This window comes from Chlamydotis macqueenii, chromosome 2 (assembly GCF_036417535.1).
Source record: "Chlamydotis macqueenii isolate bChlMac1 chromosome 2, bChlMac1.mat, whole genome shotgun sequence".
In the NCBI taxonomy this organism is placed as follows: domain Eukaryota; kingdom Metazoa; phylum Chordata; class Aves; order Otidiformes; family Otididae; genus Chlamydotis; species Chlamydotis macqueenii.
The window spans coordinates 47,624,859-47,649,058 of NC_141557.1; the positions used below are offsets into that span (position 1 = coordinate 47,624,859).

Genomic DNA, 24,200 nt, shown 5'->3' on the forward strand with positions numbered 1-24,200 from the left:
AAAGAAAAGAATTAACTTAATTATTAAGTTAATGCTCAGTTAATTCTCAGACTTTTATTTAACATAAAATACATCTTGATGTTTCAAAAAATTATAATAGAATAAACCAACAGCTGATTCTATAAGTTATTTCAACAATGCTGGATACTTTTCCACTGTCTTTAAAAAAAAATTAATTTTTTTAAAGCATTTTTGTATTTAAAACTTTAAAGTCAAGCCTGAATGATCTTATCCTTAAGTAGCTACAATTCTTTAAACATAAAATCATCATTTGCTAAATAATTTTAACTGATTTGATATATGAAAAAGCTTCAGAGAATTCTGAAAAAAAAAAATTTAGCCATATGTTCTTAGTTATATGATTTAGTTTTACGTAGTCCTGTGATGAGCAGGGAGTTAGACTCAAATGATCCTTATAGGTCCCTTCCAACTTGAGACATTCTATGATTCTACAATATGAAAAACACAACAGTATGTCAAATAAGTTTTTCTTGCTTCTGGTCTTCTATAGCTAAGCACTCTCACGCCTGAGAGTGTTCATGCAGAACTATTTGCACAAATAATTATTCTGTTACGTCAACCAAGATCTTTGGTTATTATTCTTATCCCTAAGAAATTCTAAACACAATCTGTTAAAAGAAAGAATAAGGGTGAGAAAGTACTTCAATCAACACTCTACCAGTAACCTTGGAACATTTCCAAGATGGCAAAGCACTTTACACCTCAGACTTCCAACACTTTGTTAGTCAGATGTTAATGAAAGCTTCCAAACACATATGGTTTTTTGAAAGATGATCTGTAAGGTGGAAACACACACTCATCTGCTAAATTATTGACCTATGTTTTCAATGCACCAAATAAGGAGGGTAAAGTAGGCCTTACACCTTCAACCTAACTCCTTTGAGACTCCTTTCTTTTTTACATTTCCTGCAGATCATGACACATCAAGAAGGAAGCAGCAGAAAGGACATTATGTGGCTTTGGGGGGCTGTTCTAAAATACAGTCAACAGCGTTGCAAATCCTTCTACATATTCCTCTCCTCCCCTTAAATTCTTACGGACTTTAAAATTATAAAACTCCACCTCGGATTGATAAAGAGATGGCTGACTAGGGACAAATGGACAGAGGTGGGTAAGATGAAAGCAAAGGTCCCAGTTCACATACCAGAGATTGCTTCTTCAGGCAGTCAACTAACATTGATTTTAAGTGTTCTCAATTCCTACGAAATTTCCTTCTACTACATGACAAAAGGGCTGTCACAATCTCTGAACAATGGCAGAAGCTTGAAACAGAATGCTGGAGGGCCTTCCACAAAGCAAGACCTTTTCTTCACAGCAGCACTTGTAATCAAGCATCTCTTAGATATTTTAAAAATAATTAAGGAATACCTAAAGGAGGAAAGAGCCATTCAAGTGAACTTAAGGCATCTATTCAACAGTGTGATTAAAATCTGAATTGAAAATTAAGATCAACATCTCAGATTTTAATTTCTGTAGAGACTGCAGTTCTTGCATGTGTGATTACCTCTGTTCTTTCTATGCAGAGTGTCTATGGAAGAGACTGGTAAATGTTTTGGAACTTGCTAAAAATCCAAACCCATTTTCTGTTACCGAAAGAAAGACGACACAAGGGTAAAACCTTCCTGAGCTAGAAAAAAAATCTAGGTAAAAACAAAGCTTTGAAAAAAATATTTTTAATAAATAATAACTTCATAGCTACAAAACAGCCTTATCTATATTCATTTAATAAAACTGTAAGTAGGTAGAACACCACCACTTAGTGTTACAATAACAATGTTATCTTTCAGTCCTCTGAATACTTCCTCCATCTAAAAAAACCCCAAAAAACTACAAACAAAAAACCCCTATCTAAAATACACTCTTTATCTATTAAAAATAGCACAAGCAAGAAAAGGTTGAGAAAACATTTGGGAATAGTAGCATTTCTGAGTTGGATGTGCATGAGGATTTGTGTGTCCTCATGGTCCTAGAATTTCCAGTCATAAAAAAGCAAAAGCATCTATCTTTATATACGTGGAGAATATGAGCCTAAAATCAGATTTGCAATATTCAGAACACTAAGCAGGGATCTAGCTGATCTAGCCAATATGAAGGCTAGATCTTCCAATTCAGTAATTAATTCCCATTTAGGATTCACAGTCTCATGCACTACTTGCTTCTCTTTTTTTTTTTCTTTTTAAAAAGGATAGTTTTGGGGTTTTGTTGTGTTTTGTTTTAATGGTTACCAAAGGTCTTCCTAAGAAGTGTAAGAAAGACTCAGGTTCCAAATCTCTTCTTCAACTCCAGCCTTCTCTCTTCAAGGAAATTTAGCTAGTCAGTAGGCTACATTCACTCTACAGAGGGTTATGCTCCAACCTCTCTTTGTGTTGTCCTACTGAAGATAAAAAGAATTACAGGTTTATTAGACCACACAGGGGAGAATGACTTTGTCATCTATTTCTTTAGTTCATCATCTGGCAAAGCAAGATCTTTAATCCCTTGTGATATTTGTGTTGTTTGTTTTTTTAAAAAATAAAATATTTACAAATATATAAATTCTACAATAAAACCTTTTTAAGAGCTCCACAGAGTTTGGGTTTTTTTTTTTTACTGTTTGGTTTTTTTTTAAATTGAGGGCATGGGTATTAGATAGACCATTTCAGAATATACCAATATGTAAACAAATGCTAATGTAGAACATCATGATGTATGAGAAGATCAGTTCATTACTAACACCAACTCTAACATGTGCCTTTAATGGTCTTTAATGGATAATGCATGGGTATGAACAGTAGCATAAATGAAGTTTGAAAACTGGACTATTCTTAGATGATTCCAAAGACACTGTGATAAAGAGTTACTCTCATTAGTCAAGACAATCTGCTGCAGTGTACAAGGTTGATCCACCTATCATCTTCATAGGTATTAGATCTGTATCATTTAGAAGCAGCAGATTTTTTGTTGCTCTTCAGCACCTTCCTATATTGTTTTGTACTGCCTTTTTCCTTTTTCTAGAACAGTGCCTAATGTCTGTCTGGAAATTTACAGTAAGGTCAGGAGGTGGGAAAGGTTCCTTAATTTGCTCCCCTGTCCTTCAATCTAAGAAGGGTCACGCCATCAGTTTTCAGATTATTTTTTCTCCCTCAGGAAATGACCTTAATAACAGAATACTGGCATGTGTCCCACTCTCATGATTACTATCTGATGCAATTTCTGACACTCCCCTCACCTCGACTCTATTTCCTTTACCGTCTCCTTTCCTTGCAACCAAAAATGTCTATTTCAGCAACCCATAAAAATCAGACTCCATTGTTTCAAGTGGTTAGCTTTCAGATATATTAATGCCATCAAACACTGTAAGTGTCTGACTAAAGGTAAGTCAAGTAGCTTCCAAAATGAGCGCATAGCAAAATATATAGCTACATTTCATAACCTTATCTGAGACCAAGAGCCAAATTAAGAATCAGGATCCAGTAGTTTTCTGGAGAAGCACAATACAAAATACCTTACAGCAGTCAAAACATTTAAGAAGAGCTAATCAATAAACCACATTGATAGAAACTAAGAAAATCACATAACTCCTCCTTAGTACTAGAAAAATCTACCAATCTGATCATTACAGACGAGAAAAAACAATCTACAAGACTCAAAGCAGGAACTAAAAAAAAACCCCCAACCCTTAATGAATAGACTATGTCTGACTTTCTATCCATACATATAACCTATCAATTAAGTTGATAAATACACAAAGGACAAGGTATCTTACAAAACTGCTTTTTTGATACAGACTTTGCAGAGTTAAATCAGATCTTGCCCTGCTGCAGACATTTGCTCCTATTGTGAGAAGTTAATTTCCTCCAACAAGTCTTTACAGATGTACAACCCACCAAGAGTAATTAACAAAGGGAGAAAAAAAAACTAATGCAAATTTCCAGTAGACCAGAGATTAATTATTAACTGAAACTACATATTTCCTTAATATCAGTGATTTTTTTTTAATCACCAATCTCAAAATAGCTAAAGATGAACTCTGCTATTAATTCTCACACTGGCTTTAATGTCTGCAATTTTTCTTATCATAAAACATGAAAAATTATTGAATGAAACAAGGCAATAGGTATTTATGAGAGCCACAACAGAATACTATTAACACTCTTAAAGCCAGACTATTAGCTTTGAGCCAAGCATAAAACAAGCTGCTGATAGACAAATTCTGTTCAAAGCTTATCCTTCCAATATCTGCTATTTTCTTAGTAAACGAACTCCAAGTGAGGTTGTATCAGACAGCAATTGTTGCATGATGTAAAACAGGGATATAATGGAAACACCTGAGTCAGTTTTAGAGTATAAATATACTCTAGTCGATTAAGGTGAAAACAAACAAGAAAACACTCATCCTTCTCAAAAACTGGGTTTTCTTCCTGTGGATGCTCATATGATCAGATATCCAAATACTAAATGTGCTCATAAAAACACATTAAAGTTTTTTTTACAGCTACCATCTTACACATGCTGGAACATACATTTGTGAGAGATCTAATTCTGCAGCACATTAATGGGATATCACTTGAATTCTCCACTGCTAAATTGAAAAGCAATAGAGTGGAAGAGCTCCCATAATACAGAATGTTAAAAACAACCCCAACAGTGGCGCAATGGCAAAGATTGCGAGGTATTTCTTTGCATTCTTACAAAATATTAATTATTAAAGGCATTCAAAACATGTATTGTACAGTGGAAGTATTTTCTCATACACTTATAAGACATAAAAATATAATAATATTTGAATATCTGACATATAGAACAAAATATCTGTAATAGAAAACAGAAGTGTCCAAAAAAAATGGTAAAAAGAAGTTTGACTGTTTTTCCTCTGATCCCAAGTTAGCTGATTTACAGTATTGTAAGAGTCGAGGATCAGCACTGTCTCAACCTTGTCATTAAGAACACGGCACCTCCAGTTGGACTATGGATTTGATGTGGTCTAAAAGTTAGGCTCACAACTTGACATGAGTTGCTGTGAGCAGTCTGCCTGAGACGCAGTTGGTGCTCCCATGAAAGGAATGCAGTTTCCACAGATAAGTTGCTGTAAGCCTCAGTTGCTGCTCCCATGGGTGGAGTGCGGTTTCTGTGGAAGCGAGAGGCGTAACGCTCCTGGAACGGGGACTGAATGAGGTGTAACACTCCTGGAGCCGGGACAGAGTGGACTGTCCATCCTCCGTTATCAGGAAAGGACCTGAGCTCCTAAGATAACTGCATAGCTGCTGTCAAGGAAGATGGAACGCAATGTCTGTTTCAGGTCTTTGCTCAGGATAATGAGTTCCAAGAAAGGCGGAGATCCCCGAAGCAAAGGAGGAGCAAGTTTTGTTACTTAGCATAAAAGGATGACCCCTAATGACAAGACCCCTGAGGGAACTCTCCCCACCAAGGATTGACATTGATCATGAAGACCAGTGGGACGCTGCCTGGATCTGGGACCATAGGGACACCTTGGACCTGTAGTGGTACTATTATCCTCTTCCCTATCTTTACTTATCTTTCCTTTCCACTCCCTTTTATCTATCACGTGCTGCTTTACAGGCAAAATAATAAAGTTTGTGCTGTTTGATTGAAACCAACCCCTTTGGGGTATTCGCCTTAATTTTGCATTTCAAGATCTCAGTAAAAGAACAATCACGAGTCCTGAGTGGACCATGACAAGTATCAACTATGAACAAAAAAAAAAAAAGAAACAAAAGATGAGAGTGCATCTGTTTCCTCTCAAGTGCTAAAATAAGAACTACCCAAATGCTGACACCTCTATCGGGAAGCACATAGGAAAAGACTGAGGGAATGGGAAGCAGTAGTAGTGTGACATACAAGACAAATGGTGAGATTAAAGAACAGAAAGCAAGAAAGAAATAATGCATTAGGTGAACATATCTAAGAACAAGCTGTCATATGGAACAAACTGAAACACAATAAAACACACTAGTCCTCATCCTCCCAATTCACTCTTTTTTCTCTCAAAATAAGGTTGTTAATAATTAGCTATTTTTAAAGACGTGGAAACAATAAGGTAAATACTAATTTCAGATTTTGCTATTTTACAATCTTTTTGCTACCACCATTTTTATTCATTTAAAGTAAGTCACAGGAGAAGCATCCATCCTTGAAAGCCAGGCATTATGGATGAAATGTAAGCTTGGAGAAGCCAGAGACCCAATGAAAAGTGACTCACATCACTGTCATCAGTACTAAAATATAGTAGAGTTTTTCACAAAGAACAAATTTAATCCCAAATTATGTGTGTCCAATGTTACTTATTTACTTCCCATCTGTCCTGGTTCTGGCTAGGATGGAGTTAATTTTCACCTGAGCTGGGAGGAGAACTGGAGCTGGTAGACCCTATGGCTGGGGGACACAGCTGGGATAGGTTACTAATTAGCCAACAGCTGGGATAGTCTACCCAAACTGGCCAAAGGACCATTCCATACCCTGTGACATCATGCTCAGTGTATCAGTGAGAAGGGTGCTGAGGGGAGGTTCCTGCTACCCAGAGAGGAAGCTGGGCATCAGGATCTGCTGTGAGCTGTTGTACTGTAAATTACATGCTTAAGTATTTTCTGTTATTGGGGTTTGTTTGTTTTCCATCTCTGTTTTCTTCTCCTCTGTTGTTCTCCAACTTTTTTTTTATCTCAACCCATGAGTTTTGCCCTCTTTTCTTTACCAGTTCTCCTCCCTGTCCCACTGGAGGATGGGGGGAGCGAGTGAGAGACCGCGTAGCTTGGTCCTGAGCAGGGCTGAGCTATCACAATCACAATAATTGCAGCTACTTTCCATGTGAGTAATTGAGCAATTCAGAGCTCCATGCATACTGATTACTTAGCCACCAAACCAAAACAGAATCTACTGATCTGACATTCATTATAGCATGTACCTGGTTCCCATTTTGTTCACTAGCAGTTTGTGCAAAAACAACTATATTATTCACCTCTGTCACACTTTTGATGTATCGGCTACTTCCAGCTAAAGTTATTGGGAAGTGAAAGAACAAGGAAGAAGACAGACCAAGAGACCCACATAAACTCCACTCCTTCAGAAATCTAGCCAAAGAAATTATCTAGTGAAAGTAAAAGAAGAGGGCCATTAACAGATGCAATAAACAGAACAATTACAGATGTGTTATTATCTGGAATCTAGTAGCCCATACATAAATAACAGTACTGGATACACTGGTATTTAAAATTATTAATAGTTCATTGGATATCCACAGCTCCTCTTTAACAACATTAAGAAAAGAATTGCTGTTTGCTGTAAGAAGACCATGAGGATGAGTATGCATCCACAATCTACCAACATTGTGCATAAGGTCAAAGACATGTGATTACTCTAATAAAGAGCATGCATTAGGCAGAGGAAAAGCACTGCTATAATATCCACCATTCTAGTTACAGATTAATTTCAATCTATCAAAGCAAGACAGTATGGTACACAGTGACTTCTCAGCCATAACACTGTAAGACACCACAAACATACAGTGGTGAGTGCAATAACAACCTGATTTTCCCAGCAGATTCAGGAAGAGAAATAGCTGCATGTGTGCACATATATGTGAGAGAGATCCTTACTAGCAACAAATGCAGTTTAAGTTCTCTGCCATATTTTTTTTTTTGTTCATCACAGTACAAACTTTGGAAAAAGAAGAAAGAGGCATTTAGATATTTTTAAACATACTCAAGTGTACCTACACCAAGCATTAAGATCTGTATTTAGGAAATTAAAAGAGTAGCTATATTTGCAGAAAAACTGAACAGCTTTAAAGTGAATTGACTTTACACACACATCACCTTTGTCCTAGTACAAACATGCTTAGTTGGACAACAGTTTTGATAATGTTTTGGTATTCATTTTTTAAAAGTTTTAATGATAATTTTAATGTTAAAATTCTTATTATTTTGTCTTTAGTGTTTACTTGGCTAAATCCTTACTAAAATAACTAGGATCCCATAAAACTGGGAGACAATCATGTCTTCTATAACTACTCTCCAAGGATTTTCTAAATCTCCTAAGTGCTAGTCAAAGCAGTATGACAGACAGAACTAAGTTATTGTTAATTCCTAATGGAAAATATTAATTGGAACAGAAAGAACCCTGAACAACAGAGAATGTGTAGTTGTATCACCTCACAGAAGCAGGGCTCTGTTGAGTCAGGGCCACCAACAGTTTCAGAGCATACATTGGTACCGGGTCCGGAGCCATCAGAATGTGCTCATACCTGAAAGGGAAGGGGGAAAAGGGGTAGCAACACTGATAAAAAAGTCAAGAGGTACATTTAAAACTTTAAACCAACTTTTTAAAGTTGATACTAAAAATACACCGTTTCCCATCTCCAAACTTTATAATAACCATAGTGGAAATACAATGCTGTTTGGAACAGTACAAAACAATAAACAAGACTTATTTAGAAACAGCATTTTGAAATCAGCATCAGATTAACTTTAAAAGCAGCAGAAATAAAAGAGTACACTATTTTAAAGAGAGATACACAATTATAAAATATGGAACAATACATATTTATAAAACACATGTTTTAAAAAATTAAAAAATCTAATCTTCAAGAGGCAAGTAGAAACTCAAAATATTAGGCAGAAGATTTATTGGGTGCTCAGGAAGATGATCAACCAACTTATACATGATTAAGCGCTATGTTTTGTTTACATAGTGAGTTTTCTCAAAATTAAGCATTTTACTTATAGACCACTTACATTGAGCTTTATGTTTTATTTCAAATGAAAAAAAAATATTGCTTTAGCTACAGCATACTTCCATTCTCCAAGTAACATAGAAGAGAACAATACAAAAATACTTCAAAACAATGTTTATTTAGAGCTATGGCAGTGAAGATAAAACTACAAGAAAAACATCTATGAAGCATTTCCAAGTATCGCCTCATGGAAATCTTGGTAAGGGAAAACAGGCTGCTGCATACCAAAATGGACCTCCTGTTGCTGCTAACAGTCCTGTAAAGCCCACCCAACAAATGGGGCTATTTTTACTTTGTTTAAATCAAAACGTATCTGGAGGTCAATAGGATACAATGATGGAAGAAAAAAAGATGTAAGCATAAAAAACCCACAGACTCAGCCATGTCAAAACACTGTCTTTGATTACAAATAGTACTACTCTAAACACGTAGAAGTAATAGAACTGGAAGCACAAATTTCTTCATTTGTAAAAGAAAAATCTTGAAGAATTAATCAAGTACAAACAAAAGAATGATTTGTCAGAAACTGCGGCAGGTCATCACATTTTGTGCAACAAAACGCTTCCACTACATCTTTTTCTTTTTGCATTCCAATGGGAAGAGCGGGTGGAATCAAGCAAACCACAGAAGAATTTTACTTCACATCTTGAGATCCCTAGTGCTGCCTGAACTGAGGAATCCAAATCACTTCCTACCAGCTGTGTGTGATAGCTTTTTACTGGAAGGAAGATCCTCTCTCCCCAGGTACCACATCTTAGCACTCTGATTTACACATGAAGAAAATCTAGAAGGAGGTGTGGTGCTTTCCAGCCAAGTCTCTGATCTGGACAACCCTAAGACAAGGAGGGTGAAGCACACCAGCTGTGTACTCTCGATGTAGCCTGTGGGAGCTCTTTCACAGTGGCTCACATGCCCGCACACAAATACAGCCTATGGGCAACGTGTCATGGCTACTATATACTAGTTTGAATGCGCTGCTATAGAATTGCAAACCCCATTGGAGAATCTACACAATTAACCAACTAGAAGTCAGCATTGGCTTCATGTCTTCAGTGATTAAAATCTCTCCTTTACAAATAATAACAGATTCCAGTTTCTGAAAGAAAACTATTTCTCATCAGTGATTTAAAAGTAATTTTCTTCACAAAAGAAGAAAATACTATAATGCATTAGGAGACATTGATCCTGGAAGCCCTACATGACAGCAATACGTATTCCTACCAAACATAATGGAAATATTTGCATTCTTTTGCAGAATCCATGACAATCTTTTGAGGCAAGTAAAGATGCGATCAGGTGACTTAGGTGCCAGAAGTCATCTGCTCGCTGCATAAGACATGGATTTACGTATCCAAAATGGTAATTCCCAATAGTAATAATGAATGAACCAGCAATTCTAGCTTAAAAATCTGACACTTGGCAATATAAACAACTATAAACACATCAACACCTTCCCTAAACAAGGTCCAGATGTATCTGGCAGGTTAACTCGTGGCTCAGGGAGTGGTGCTACAGCCAGGGCTTTGGGTATCTAGACCACGGGGCGTGCTTTGAGAAGCCCAGGCTGCTAGCGGTGGATGGCGTGCACCTAACTGAGAAGGGGAAGAGTGTGTTTGGACAAAGGCTTGCCAGACTCATCTGGAGGGCTTTAAACTAGTGTTGCTGGGGGAGGGGTAGCACAGTTCAGCCCACTGCTGTCAGCATGGCGCCAGTGCCAGCACCCAGGGTCCTGAAGCTGAGGAAGGATCTCAGGTATGTGCAAATGAACTTAAACTGTGGTCAAAAAGAACTCCCATCGCTCCAGCCAGTAAGTTGGCCTTGTCGGGGGCCCAGCTGAAGTGTCTCTATACCAATGCACACAGCATGGGAAATAAACAGGAAGAGCTGGAGATGTTTGCACATGAGCAAGGCTACAACCTTGCTGGCATCACCAAGACATGGTGGGACGACTCGTATGACTACAGCGTCAACATGGAGGGGTATAGGCTTTTTAGAAAGGACAGGAAGGGGAGATGAGGAGGGGGTGTCGCTCTCTACGTCAGCAACCAGCTGGAGTGCGTGGAGCTCCGCCTGGGGATGAAGGAGGAGCTGACAGAGAGCTTATGGGTCAAGATTAGAGGATGGGGATGGACAGTGGACATTATGATGGGGGTCTGTTACAGGCCGCCTGGCCAGGAGGACAGAGCGGATGAGGCGCTCTATAGCCAGATAGGAGCAGTCTCACGGTCACAGGCCCTGGTCCTCATGGGGGACTTCAACCACCCTGACATCTGTTGGAGAGACAACAGCAGGGCACAGGCAGTCCAGGAGGTTCCTGGAATGCGTGGACGACAACTTCCTCCTGCAGGCGATAGAGGAGCCAACAAGAAGGGGTGCCATGCTCGACCTTGTGCTCACCAGCAGGGAGTGACTGGTGGGGGATGTGAAACTAAAGGACAGCCTTGGCTGCAGCAACCGCGACATGGTGGAGTTCAAGATCCATGGGGCAGTGAGGAAACTACATGGCAAGCTCTCCGCCGTAGACTTCAAGAAGGGGACTTCGGCCTCTTCAGGGACCTGATGGGCAAAGTGCCATGGAGGCGGCCCTGGAGGGAAGAGGGGCCAAGGAATATTGGTCTATATTCAAGGAGCACCTCCTCCAAGCTCAGCAGAGGTGCATCCCGATGAAGAACAAGTCGGGCAAAAAAGCCAGGAGGCCTGCGTGGATGAGCAAGGAGCTCCTGGACCAACTGAAAGTGAAGAGAAAAGCCTATAGAGGGTGGAAGCGGAGACAGGTAGCCTGGGAGGACTACAAAGAGGCTGTGTGAGTAGCCAGGGATCGGGTGAGAAAGGCTAAAGCCCGGACAGAATTGAATCTGGCCAGGGATATAAAAAGCAACAAGAAAAGCTTCTATAGGTATGTAGGGCAAGTCCAAGGAGAATGTAGGCACCCTCCAGAAGGAATCCGGTGTCCTGGTTACCCGGGACATGGAGAAGGCTGAGGTAACTCAATGACTTTTTTGCCTCAGTCTTCACCGATAAGGGCTCTTGTCTCACCACCCAAGCTGTGGAAGGCACAAGCAGGGACTGCGAGGATGAAGAACCGCCCATTGTACTCGAAGAGCAGGTTCGGGATCATCTGAGGAACTTGAAGGTGCACAAATCCATGGGACCTGATGAGATCCATCCACGGGTCCTGAGGGAACTGGCGGATGAAGTTGCCAAGCCACTGGCCATCATATTTGAGAAATCATGGCGGTCTGGTGAGGTCCCCGATGACTGGAAGAGAGGGAACATAACCCAAATTTTTAAAAAGGGGAACAAGGAGGACCTGGGCAACTACAGGCCAGTCATCCTCACCTCTGTGCCTGGCAAGGTCATGGAGCAGATTCTCCTGGAAACCATGCTAAGGCACATGGAGAGTAAGGAGGTAGTTGGTGACAGCCAACATGGCTTCACCAAGGGCAGACCGTGCCTGACCAATTTGGTGGCCTTCTATGACGGGGTGACAGCATCAGTGGACAACGGACGGGGAACGGATATCATCTACCTGGACTTGTGCAAAGCTTTTGACACTGTCCCGCACGACATCCTTCTCTCTAAACTAGAGAGACATGGGTTTGATGGACAGACCACTCGGTGGATAAGGAGTTGGCTGGATGGCCACACCCAGAGAGTGGTGGTCAACGGCTCGATGTCCAAATGGAGACCAGTCATGAGTAGCGTCTGTGTTGGGCCCGGCCCTGTTAAACATCTTTGTTGGCAACATGGACAATGGGATACAGTGCACCCTCAGCAAGTTCACTGATGACACCAAGCTCTGTGGTACTGTCGACACGCTGGAAGGGAGGGATGTCATCCAGAGGGACCTTGACAGGCTGAAGAGGTGGGCCTGTGCCAACCTCATGAAGTTCAATCAGGCCAAGTGCAAGGTCCTGCACCTGGGTCGTGGCAATCCCAGGCACAAATACAGGCTGGGCGGAGAATGGATCGAGAGCTGCCCTGAGGAGAAGGACTTGGGAGTGCTGGTGGACGAGAAGCTCAACATGAGCCGGCAATGTGCCCTTGCGGCCCAGAAGGCCAACCTCATCCTGGGCTGCATCAAGAGGAGCGTGGCCAGCAGGTCGAGGGAGGTGATTCTCTCCCCTCTACTCTGCCCTGGTGAGACCCCACCTGGAGTACTGTGTCCAGTTCTGGAGCCCCCAACACAAGAAGGACATGGACCAGTTGGAGAAGGTCCAGAGGAGGGCCACAAAGATGATAAAAGGGCTGGAGCACCTCTCCTATGAGGACAGGCTGAGAGAGTTGGGGCTGTTCAGCCTGGAGAAGAGAAGGCTCTGGGGTGACCTTATAGCGGTCTTCCAGTACCTCAAGGGGGCCTACAAGAAAGATGGGGAGAGGCTGTTCAGTAGGGCCTGTTGTGATAGGATGGGGGGCAATGGTTTTAAAATAGAGGGAGGTAGATTTAGATTGAATATTAGGAAAAAATTTTTTACAATGCGAGTTGTAGAACACTGGAACAGGTTGCCCAGAGAGGTGGTGGAGGCCCCATCCTTGGAAACGTGCAAGGCCAGGCTGGATGAGGCTCTGAGCAACCTGATCTAGTCGAGGATGTTCCTGCTCCTTGCAGGGGGGTTGGACTAGATGACCTTTGAAGGTCCCGTCCAACTCTAACCATTCTATTACATTCTTGAGAGAGACTATTACTATTCTGCACATTTGGTATCCGAATTCCTCAGATTTCAATTAAAAACAGGCTCACTTTAATTGAAATCCTATTCCCCACCCCCCGCCCCCTCAAGATCATATTAGTAAAGGATATTTCTAAGGGAAGGTGCAGTGATCCATCAACCAAAACAGCATGTGAGAAAGTGTAGAATACTAAAATGAATGTCTTAGCAAAGAATAAAAAAATATTGCCTGAATAAAGGCCATTAGGACCTATGTATACGTGAATCTTCTGTGAAGGGAAAATATTCCATGCTTGAGATACTTTGTTAAATTAATTACTTCATCCAATGATTTCCCTGCCACTTCAAAACAAACACCAATTTAATAACAATAGTTTTAGAGAACATTTTATAAGGGTTCTGTAAACTCTAGATTCTACACTGCAAGGAGTTACTTTGTCAATCTTTTCTATAAGCCACAATGACAAGAGGAGCTAGATATTTGGGAATACGGATTCTCTTAAGCTCTCAAGAGACTAAACATTTTATTGACAGATTATCTCAAGTATCCTGGATTTTATTTGCAGAACTGTCATGGCAGTCTACTAAGAACAAGCTACACAATGTTTCAAATGAAATAAAACTTTATTTACACATGCTTCTCCTTTTGCTGGTTCTGGCTCAGATCTCAAATTATGATACATAATTAGGAATATTAAGAATTAAATGAAAAAGAGATGATGTTTCAATTTCTGATTTTAAAAAATCTGGATAGGTACCAGAAAGCATTTGCCTTGTATTCATTTACTATAGCTGAAAGTTTAATTTTGTTTATGAAAAGCTCAGGAAAATAACCTTTCATTGAACTGAAATTAAATGACATAATTTCATTTAATTCAATCTAGTCCTGTGAGGAACTTAACTTTCTGATCTACAAATGCACAAATATTTAGTGCAATTAACATTTTATTGATGTTGCAGAAGATTAAAAAAAAAGTGGCAACCACTGCATTCCTCCATCTACCTCAAAATGAAGACCATTTATATTTCATGCATAGTGACCAAAATTCTATTTCCTGGGTCAGTTTTACATTTAAACAAATTAACTTGTAGATGATATTCATAGGAATGAAATAAATGCACAAATGAGTACCATCCTTAAAAAAAATATCACACATTAAACCTGGATGTCCCTCTCTTTTGGAAGAGCTCTCAATTCTTAAAAAGGAGAATTAAAAGGGGTTGGAAACACCCACTTCCCACACAGACTGCCCATGAACAAAGAGCAATTGCATCCCTCCTTTCCTCTTTTGACCATCCTCCAGCTGAGTCACACCCTGTCCTATCCTTTGTCCAGCAACAGAAAGACTAAACATCAGCCTCCAAATACAGGCTAGTAGTCTCTTTACTTTCTATCTCTGAGTTTTCAAGTAACACTTATTTCCTTGGATAGGGCTTTATGTTATCTTCACAAGTAGGTTACATCGATTCTTAGACCTCCTTTCCCTCTAGATATAGGCCAGACACCTTTGCATTCAGATAAAGCTTCTTTTGAGAACTGTAGAATGTATACAAGGATTCATTCCTACCTCCCATCAGTATTTTCCTACCCATACCTAGAACATTGCTGAACAAAACTTACATTTTGTTTCTTTTTTGACATCCGAAGCAGCATCTTTGGTCTTTTCTTAGTTTCTTTTTCAGTCTCCTCCAAACTGCATTTTGAGGCTTTCAAGTCAAAACTGAGTTTAAGTTTTGTTTTCTCTTTCTGCAGAAAATCCTCAAACCCTTCTCTGCTTTTTGTTTCCTCTATGCCTTCTTGTATTGATTATCTGCTCCCCACAGGCGAAGATATTTACTAGGGGTTGGCTCAAACCACAGGTTTAAGCAACGTATTAAATACGCAGACATCAGTTAACTCTTTCTGAATCACTGGAAGATTTACATACTGCTTTACTATGCTCCTAAGCTAGAGAAAAAAATGTTTATACCAAGTTCCAGTATATACCAAATATCACAAACTTCAATAATTACTTTCTTGAGATAATCTCAAAGTGCTTTTCAAATACAAGTATCATCATCTCTATTTCAAGATAAAGGAACTGATTTAGGAAATCCTTAATGCCTGGAACCAAGATTTTGAGCTACTGCAAGACTTTTTTATACATCTATAATGCAATGCATGCAAAGATAGCACAGCAGAAGTCCCCAAAGTAGCATCACATTTAGTCTCAGACCAAAAAGCCCTGTCACTCAATTGAGCTAATTAGGTTGGAGACGGGAATATACTGGCTGTTTTTCCTTCTAGTTTGGAATTAGCATGACACTCCCCCTCGCCGTGCAGTTCAATGTGAAACTTTTTATAAGATGGACATGTCTACAAAGGGCAAGATTCAGCACAAGGACAGAACTTAGTCTTGCTTGAACCCAGGTCTCTTCCCCTATCTCAAGAAAAGTATCTGACAGCTTTTAAAAATAAACATACTCTATTTTTACAATAATATTTTCCATTTCCAATGTAATTCATAATAATAAATTCTATACTTCCCAGTGAAAAAAAAAAAAACAGTGTGAAGAAAGATGTGAAAATAAGCTTCTCTATAGAGCTCTAAGATTTCCTTCCCATTCACTCTCACAGGTAAAAGATTACACAACTTGCATGGACAGAACTTTGGTCCTCAAATTGTAAGAACATTTGTCAGTTAGCAAGAGACAGTCTCATTTTCAAGGAAGGCACTGTGTTTCTGATCACAATCCAGCATCCGTTCCTCCACCCTTCTGCCACTTACTTGATGTAGGGGTGGAGAACAATTCAGGGCAGCTAAGTATTTACAATTATTAACTTTTGAGGACCACACATTAAAATATACTGTAACATTATCAGAATAATGTGAAAGATAAATGATGACTCATCTTTACTGTACTCATCCTGTGTTCGTGCCTTCCTTCTGTCTACTCACAGATGTTATCAGCTCACAGTATGCACGTGCATAACACAGGGAGCTTTCTTTATGCTCGCCTGCAAGTCATTTTGTAATGACAATCCTCATTTGACCATAAACCATATTAAATGAAGTTCCATGCCACATCTGGCTATAGTTTCATCTACTCTGCTGTAGGGTTTTTCTGCAGCTTGGGGCAGCAGGAAAGGACAGCAATTTAGAGGCAATAACACCTGGGTGGATCACAGAGGACTAATCCATCCTGTATTATTCCTTTTTAAAAAGTTATATGCCATTTCATACAATTTAAGAACACGTTACATGAGGGCACAATACCCAAAATAGACAAAAAGATGTGGCTGTTAGAATATTCTGACTTTATTAGCGGAACAAACAGTAGTATTTAAATCACAGCCTGAAAGCTAAGAGAAACTTGTTTAACTCCAAGAGCAGCCAGAGCCACGGTGTGAGAAATGAGTGTCACACAGAAGTTGTGTTTGTGTTGTATATGACAAAGTACTAAATAAACCTAGGAGAGAGATGTTGGGCAGAGAACTCTGGCAGCAGTTAATTGCTATTCCTCTTTCACTTTTGCCATTTAAACATAAAAAGTGTAGTTAAAACAAATATGCTGTCAAAATGGGTTGAGTATCAAGTTATTCCCCATCACAGGAGCACTATTATACTTACTGGGGCAGCAATGAATCTCTAATGAGAGACAGAAGCTTGCTGTTTGAGTCGAGGCTCTCCCATTTCTCCTCAGCAATGACCTCGTGGCTTAAAAGCAGTGATGTGGTTTCTGAGAGCAACCGCAAGCTGAAGAATCTCCATTCCACTTAAAAATAAAGGTGCCAAGAATGTGACCACACTGAAGTCTAATTAAAACAAAATGTGGAATTCATGGAAACTGTAGTTGATGTGGCCATATACTTACCATTCTGACTGTGGACCAAAGAAACTAGTGGTGGGAGGATACAGTCTTCAACCTAAAACAGAGAATTAGAAAGATCTGGCTTAGATTATTCACAGGGGAAAAATAGAACACAGATACACTATCATCTATGTTTATTCCACTGCTAGAGCCCTTAATCAATGAGATCAATAATAACGGAAATTAATCCATAATCACACTTATAAAGCCACCTTCTCTCTTATGACGGTAAGCCGTCATAAAGTTACAGACAGTTATGTACTTCTATATAGAAAACAACAGTAACTTTGATATAATTTATTGAAAGTAAACTTTAATTTAAAATACAGAATTCAGTATAGATGTAAGATAAGAAGAAAAAAAGAGTATTAGCATATCTATTAATCCTGATGCTTTAATGCAAAAACTAATCATTGAATAGAGTTCTGAAGAAATATCCTTCTAAAACAAACCTGCATAGAACTAAAATACATCAGAGGAAATGTACTACCTCTAATGAAACATCCTAAAGCTTAGTAGAGTCTTGATAAAGTTTTAACTTCTTCCATTTTGGTAACGTACAGCCTTCCATTAAAATTTAAATTCACAGACTTATGATTTGAAATATGAAAAAAAATAAACCAGTCAACCCTTTATTGTCAATGAGTGTATTGTTACAGATTAACCATCTGTCACAGGACTAGTTAGCTTAGTTCCATCTGAAATCAACTTACGGCAGTTTCATATATCTAATATTACAAAAATAATGTATTATTACTGTTCTCCTTAAAGAAAATTAATTGCTAAGTCCTAAGTAATTGGTAAAATATAATTTATTTATACAGGACATGCCTTGTTTTTGGGGAGAGGATGGACAGACAGCCCTGCAATTTTAAAGTACGCATCATGGATACACAAGTTGTCCTTGGATTTATTTATACAAATAAAATTACAGTGTAGGTTCTCACTACACTGCAGATAGGATTTGGGGTAACAAGACTGCATTATAATCGCCCATGTGTTTTCTTTTAGTGATTAATACTAGAAGATAGAATTTCTCTAGATTTATGCAGCTTCTATTAAGAAAAATCTATACAAGCTGAAAGTATACACGGAAAGGGATCACTAAATCAAGTACGCCTCTAGTCAGCAATAACTACAATTAGCAACTATTCATTGTTAGTTGGTGGTCTCTGTTAAATTAATCTCTGATGTTAAGGGATTTATTTAGTCTAGCTTTTTTTTTTTTTAACTTCTGAACAAACTGCCAAAAGATGCCTTTGTTACGTACTTTCAATAAAAGAGGTAAAGAACTCTGCTTGAGGTATGAAAGTAAAATGACTCTTGCAAGTACAAACAGCCTTTACACCTATATAGATAATGCTATATATCATAGATATAATGACTTTTGTAACACCTCACAATTTTGAAATATTTAATAGTCTTTTCAGTTAATATGCAATAAGATAAATAATAAAACTACATTGCACTCCAACAACTCCACTAGTGCAGGTTTCTAAACTGCTCAACAAATGGTAATTTATCAGTTATAACATACCTGTGAGGTAGGACAAAAAAAATGTACTTAAGGTCTTTCAGTCCAAAAAACCACTTCAATTTACTGCAATGCTTCCCAAATGGAGAGACACATTTAAGTAGTAAATTAAAGGTATGAGACAGAAAAGAGGCAAAAAAAAAAGCAGCTCTCAATTGTCTGAAGCAATGTAGGGACTCAGCAGCAGCAGCAGCATTGACTCAGATTGATGTCGATTAAGATGGTAGTATATAGCAGTACAATGCAACTTCAATTTCTAAAACTTCAAATCTTCTTCCACTTTCATCTACTATTAACAGTAGTCTTTCCACATTAGTGAATGTTAAATAACAGTAATAGCTTTTTCTGACCTTTTTCTAACACGAACCTCAATTTTGGCAAACACACTGTGTAGAATGCAATTTCCATAGCAGGTGTTTACCTCATGTCAGTTCGGTGTGATGGGGAGATCAAGTAAATGAAGCACTAATGTTATGGAAAATTATTTTGTGATGCAAAAGCATATCAGAATGCACACGGTGAAGGGAGAAGCAAGTATTAAATTGTACATGAACCTTAAATCAGATTCTTCCTAACTCTGCAACATTTATCTTTTCTCCATGCCATTTGGGTCACTCTTTGTTTACTAATGTGTACACAGATTTGTAAATAATTACTTGCTTATTTCATATCTTATTGAGGTGAAATAAATTGAAGTGTAATAGTACATAAAGTATTTTTAATAAATTCACCTGTGAATTGCTCAAGTTTCTGTAAGTTATGTATATAGAAACACAGTATTAGTACTTTGGCCTTTTCTAGAATGATTGAAACAAATAGAAGAATGCTCAAACAAGGATTCATTTTATTTTCTTTCACATGACTGCTGACAACTATAAATCAAATCTCCATATATGCATGAAGGTAGTCAGATATTTTTCTTGTTTCAGTCTTTATCACTAAGATTGCTTAAAAAAAAAAAAGTGGAAGATATTCTTCTTTAAGCCTAAACAGATTAGATAGTTTAAATATGATCATAGCTATATCTGGGTTTCTACTAAACAGCCCAATATCCAGTTCATGATAAATCCCTAATTGCACACAGCCATCATTGTACAATTCTGTAACGATGGTATTCAAAGGCTATGCTGCCACAACTGTGCTGTTATCACTACCCAAAACAGCAACAAAATACTAGAAACTTCTATACACACTACGTTCACATCTCCCAGCTATAATATATATGTACTGGACAGAAAAAAAAAAAAAATTAAACCTACTAATCCTGTTTCTGACAACTGGAAAGGAGAAGAAAAAGAGTAGGAGAAATAGACCACACATAAAGCACAACTCTAGTTTCTAGTAAAGTAATTCTTGATTTAAGAAACTTACAACTGATGCTGTATCTGTATTTTTGCATTTAATAATGCTTACTAGCCTTTTCTCCTGTGTATTTGTCCAATCCTATCTTAAACGTATTTATACTTTTACCATGTGCAACACCTGCAGCACTGAATTCCACTCTGCAATTTTGCCTTACAAAAGAGCTTGTTTATTTTAAAGCAGCTAACTTGACACCCACTTATTCTTATTTTACGAAAATCATCAATAATTACTTCCAATTCATCTTTTTCATGCCATTCAAAATGTTATACTCTCAATTCTTTTGTTTCCAAGCTGAAGTTTTTATTTACTCAGTCCCTCATCACATCATCAAGCTGTACTTTTTCTTGTTTTATCCCCTTTGAGAATGAATGATCACAACTGCTTTCAGTATTCAAGGCTTAAGGCACTATGGACCTACCATGGCATAGTGATGTTTTCTGCTTTTTTGCCTGAACTTTTACCAGTTATTTCTAATAATCTAGTTGTCTTTCTGATTACTGCTGAGTATAAAGCTACAATTTTCATAGAAAAATTATGCTAAAAGATCTCCAGAACAGTTACAAGTAGTTTAGAACCTGACACTGCGTATACATAGTTGGAATGATCTTCCCCATGTGTGTCACTTGACATTTATCAGTATTGAATTTCATGGGATTTTATTGTCCTTTCACTCAATATCTTGAAACATGCAACTTTTCTGTCAGTTTTAATTTTCACTACTGTGAATAATTTACTGTCATCAGTCAGTTCTGTCTCCTCCCTCTTCATTCCTTTTTCTGGATTAGTTATAAATAAAGTGCACATGTTGCACCACAGATCTTTGTAAGGTACCACTCAATATACCTAATTTTTTTAAAACTAATCTATATTCTCTACTCAGTAAATTTTAACTAGTTAGAAGTTGATCTGTCAGAGGGTAAGAGGGAAGGGCCACTGATGGGTTTGAAGAGTCTTTGGTGCATGACTTTGTCAAAAACATTTTGGAAATCCAAGTATACTACTCAAAACCAGAACATCTGTCTCCATAATGTTCACAGATTTCTGCAAGGAAAACTCTACTAGCAAAAGCTGTACTCACTTTTCTACAGTATTTTATGACCTACAAAAATCAGATCTTTTGAAAACAAAGCACAATTTTAATAGAAATTCTTCCGCAAAGTCTGTATGTTATATTAACCCTCAAAAGAGGCAGTTTCAGAGTAGTTAAGTATTGACTAGCTACTAACTTCAGTGCTTCCCTGCTTGTCTCCACTGTTCAGGAGATGTCAGCCAAGGCCTGCACCCTAAATATACGTGCCTGCTTTGTTAGAAATGAACAAACACTGCCTCAGCTTTACTTAACCTCACCAAGCAAAGTCCAATATCTACAAGCACCCACTAAAAAGCAGTTATAACACTGCAAGGGCTCACAGTGGAAGGATCCAATACACTAAATCTCTATTTAGTGGGAGAGACCGCCTAAGAATGACAACAGAGAACTACATTTCCACTCACTTGTGCTAGTCAGCAAGGATGAATTCAACTATTCAACACATACTGCAACCATCATGTACTAACAAACTAGCATATAACCAAACTCACCATTATCCTCTACAATTTAGGTTATGTTTATATGGATAGCTTAACTCTCTTCTCAAGGACACAGATTTTACCTTAACATGGTTAATACTACCAACCTTGAAAAAAAAAAATATCTCTCTTGATTGAGTTTCAGAGCTCTTTGAACCAGTGCTTAAGGCCAAAGTCTTGACATGTGGTGTTACACTGGGTGGACAGAAAAAGTTAGCAGGCTTAAAGCCTGGTCCAGTAGCATTTTTGAACCATGCTGTTCTCCAGTGAAAATCAGACCTAGGAATTAAACTTACATAAAGAAACTACACTATCCATTCCATATAGCTATTGTATCCAAACTCACAAGTGACTAAGCCAATTACTTCCAGAGGTATCTGGTTCTTTTCAGTATATATATGTTTAACTTAAAACTACTGCCAAATATCTTCTCCTTACACATTATTCAAAGCATAGTATGCCACAGCAAAGACCGTCAGCTCCCAAACCCTTTTTTTCCATCACATGTAATATCCACAACATCCAACATCACCTTGACATTTATCCTCATTAAAATTCCACATACAAAGTTATTGCTGAAAGTGACCATGGAATTAAGATCATGCTGCCTTCAAACTTCTTAAAGAATTTGCTGGAGGCACAGCATGCTCCTCAATGTTTTAATATTTCCAGTAATCTCTCAGAATGTAATAGAAAAAATAATCTAATGCATGTTAAAATGAATTGAGGAGAAGGATGACATTTCTATATATTTTTTTTTTAAGTCTTCAGAACTTCAGAATCTTCACTGAGGTGGGGTTCGGTTTTTTTTTTCCTTACTTCTGGGAAGCGACAGCACTGATTGACTGACTCAATATGTCAATTAGAACAGAACTCATTTCACAAAAAGTCTCATGTCATGTGGATTAGCTTAATGGACAGAAAGCCACATGGGGTGTAGAATTTTAATCTACTTGAAAAGGGAAAGTGATTGAAGAAAGGCTGTACAATATGTTCATACAGCCATACCCTACACTGACAAAATTAAGGTGTCAGTGGTTAGATCAGTACAGCCTGTGGATGAAGAACATCATTGATGCTGAATCAAGAAAAGACTAAGATGAGCACAAAAAAAGCACTTGCAGAAGTTTCTAACCCCTTGTGTTGTCATCTTTGGTGAAAATAGTAACTTTCATATTGTCAACCAGTAGATTTCCATGTCATACTGCTTTTCCCATCAAGCAGCTCATCATGTTTGGGGTCCTTTTATTTCAGCCTGATTTTTAAAAATAAGTTTTAAAACCTTGAGGAGGAGAATCACTGCTGACAACTTTTGCCTCAATCAGAGAACTTTTATGCTTCGGGTAAAAGATCACCTATGACGTATACAGATCATTTTTGGGAGCTAGTTAGAATACAGAAAGGACTCCCACAGGAACTGCCTGTCATCATGAACCTCATCACTGCTCAAAGTACTCTGAATTAGCATATGTCCTTTTTTCAGGCAGGTAAATATACTTAGCAGAGAAAAGAAAAATGCAAATGATACAATCAGAACAGAATTCTTCCAGTTAATTGTATCTAAAACGTTACCAAAATTTGAAAATAAATATTGTTGTAACGCTTATTATCTGAATTTAACAAATATTTTTCCATTTTAGGCACATGGAGGAAACAAGCAGTTGGGCTTATGCCAGTTTAAGAAACCAGAGTTTATATTCCATTCCAGTCTATAGAGACTCTTCTTGATGGCCTTCATCATCATATTTGCGTACATGGAAATCTATAGTTTTGTCAAAACTTGCTGAGTCACGCTTACTGTTAGTCTTTACTTTATATCTTCTAAAAATGCACACAATTGCATGCAAAATGAAATTACTGGTTACTACTGGCTTTCATTTGAGCACTTTCAATTAATTCCCTTTGACCGTATCACATTTAGTAATCTAGAATACAGGCAGTCCCCACAGAAATGAATCTCCTCAATAACTGACTTCAGGTTGATGGTAATCAGAAATTTCATCACAAAAAAATCGATTTCTTCAATTTTCTTTGTTCAAGGTACAAATACAAAGGCAAATCAAATACGAACTAAAAGCCAGAATGAGCAAATCTTTTATTTTCAAGGTGGAAAAGAACCTGAAATGTTGCTTTTAAATTGCTATTAGCTTGCACATTTCCACATTTTCCATTGCAGCCAAACTAAAACCAGAACTGAACCGAAAAACTTACTGGTTCTGCTTGCTTAATATAACCTGCCTTTTTACTAAATTCATTAAACTTTATTAGCAACACATTTAATTTCTGATGAGAAACTTTAAAGGAATATCACAGTTCTAGCGGAAAAAAAATGCATCCTCTCAAGAAGGTTTTGGCCTTCCCCGACTCCCTCCATAAAATGCTGTTTGTAACCAACTTGGTCTAAATGAGCAATCCAGGATTCAGAGATCAGCCTAGGATACACATTTCTCTCCAGTAAAAGAGT

General features: G+C 38.1%; 1 protein-coding gene across 1 annotated transcript in view; it reads right to left on the reverse strand.

Annotated features, from left to right (window-relative positions):
* The window catches only part of ULK4 (unc-51 like kinase 4), a 255,975-nt gene that overhangs the window by 136,498 nt on the left and 95,277 nt on the right, over nucleotides 1-24,200 (reverse strand). Inside the window, exons 29-31 of the mRNA XM_086741634.1 lie at nucleotides 17,272-17,323; nucleotides 17,028-17,172; nucleotides 8,165-8,257 (exon numbers count right to left, since the gene is read on the reverse strand). Of these exons, the coding sequence (XP_086597760.1) occupies nucleotides 8,165-8,257; nucleotides 17,028-17,172; nucleotides 17,272-17,323 (290 nt within the window). The remainder of the gene's footprint in view (nucleotides 1-8,164; nucleotides 8,258-17,027; nucleotides 17,173-17,271; nucleotides 17,324-24,200) is intronic.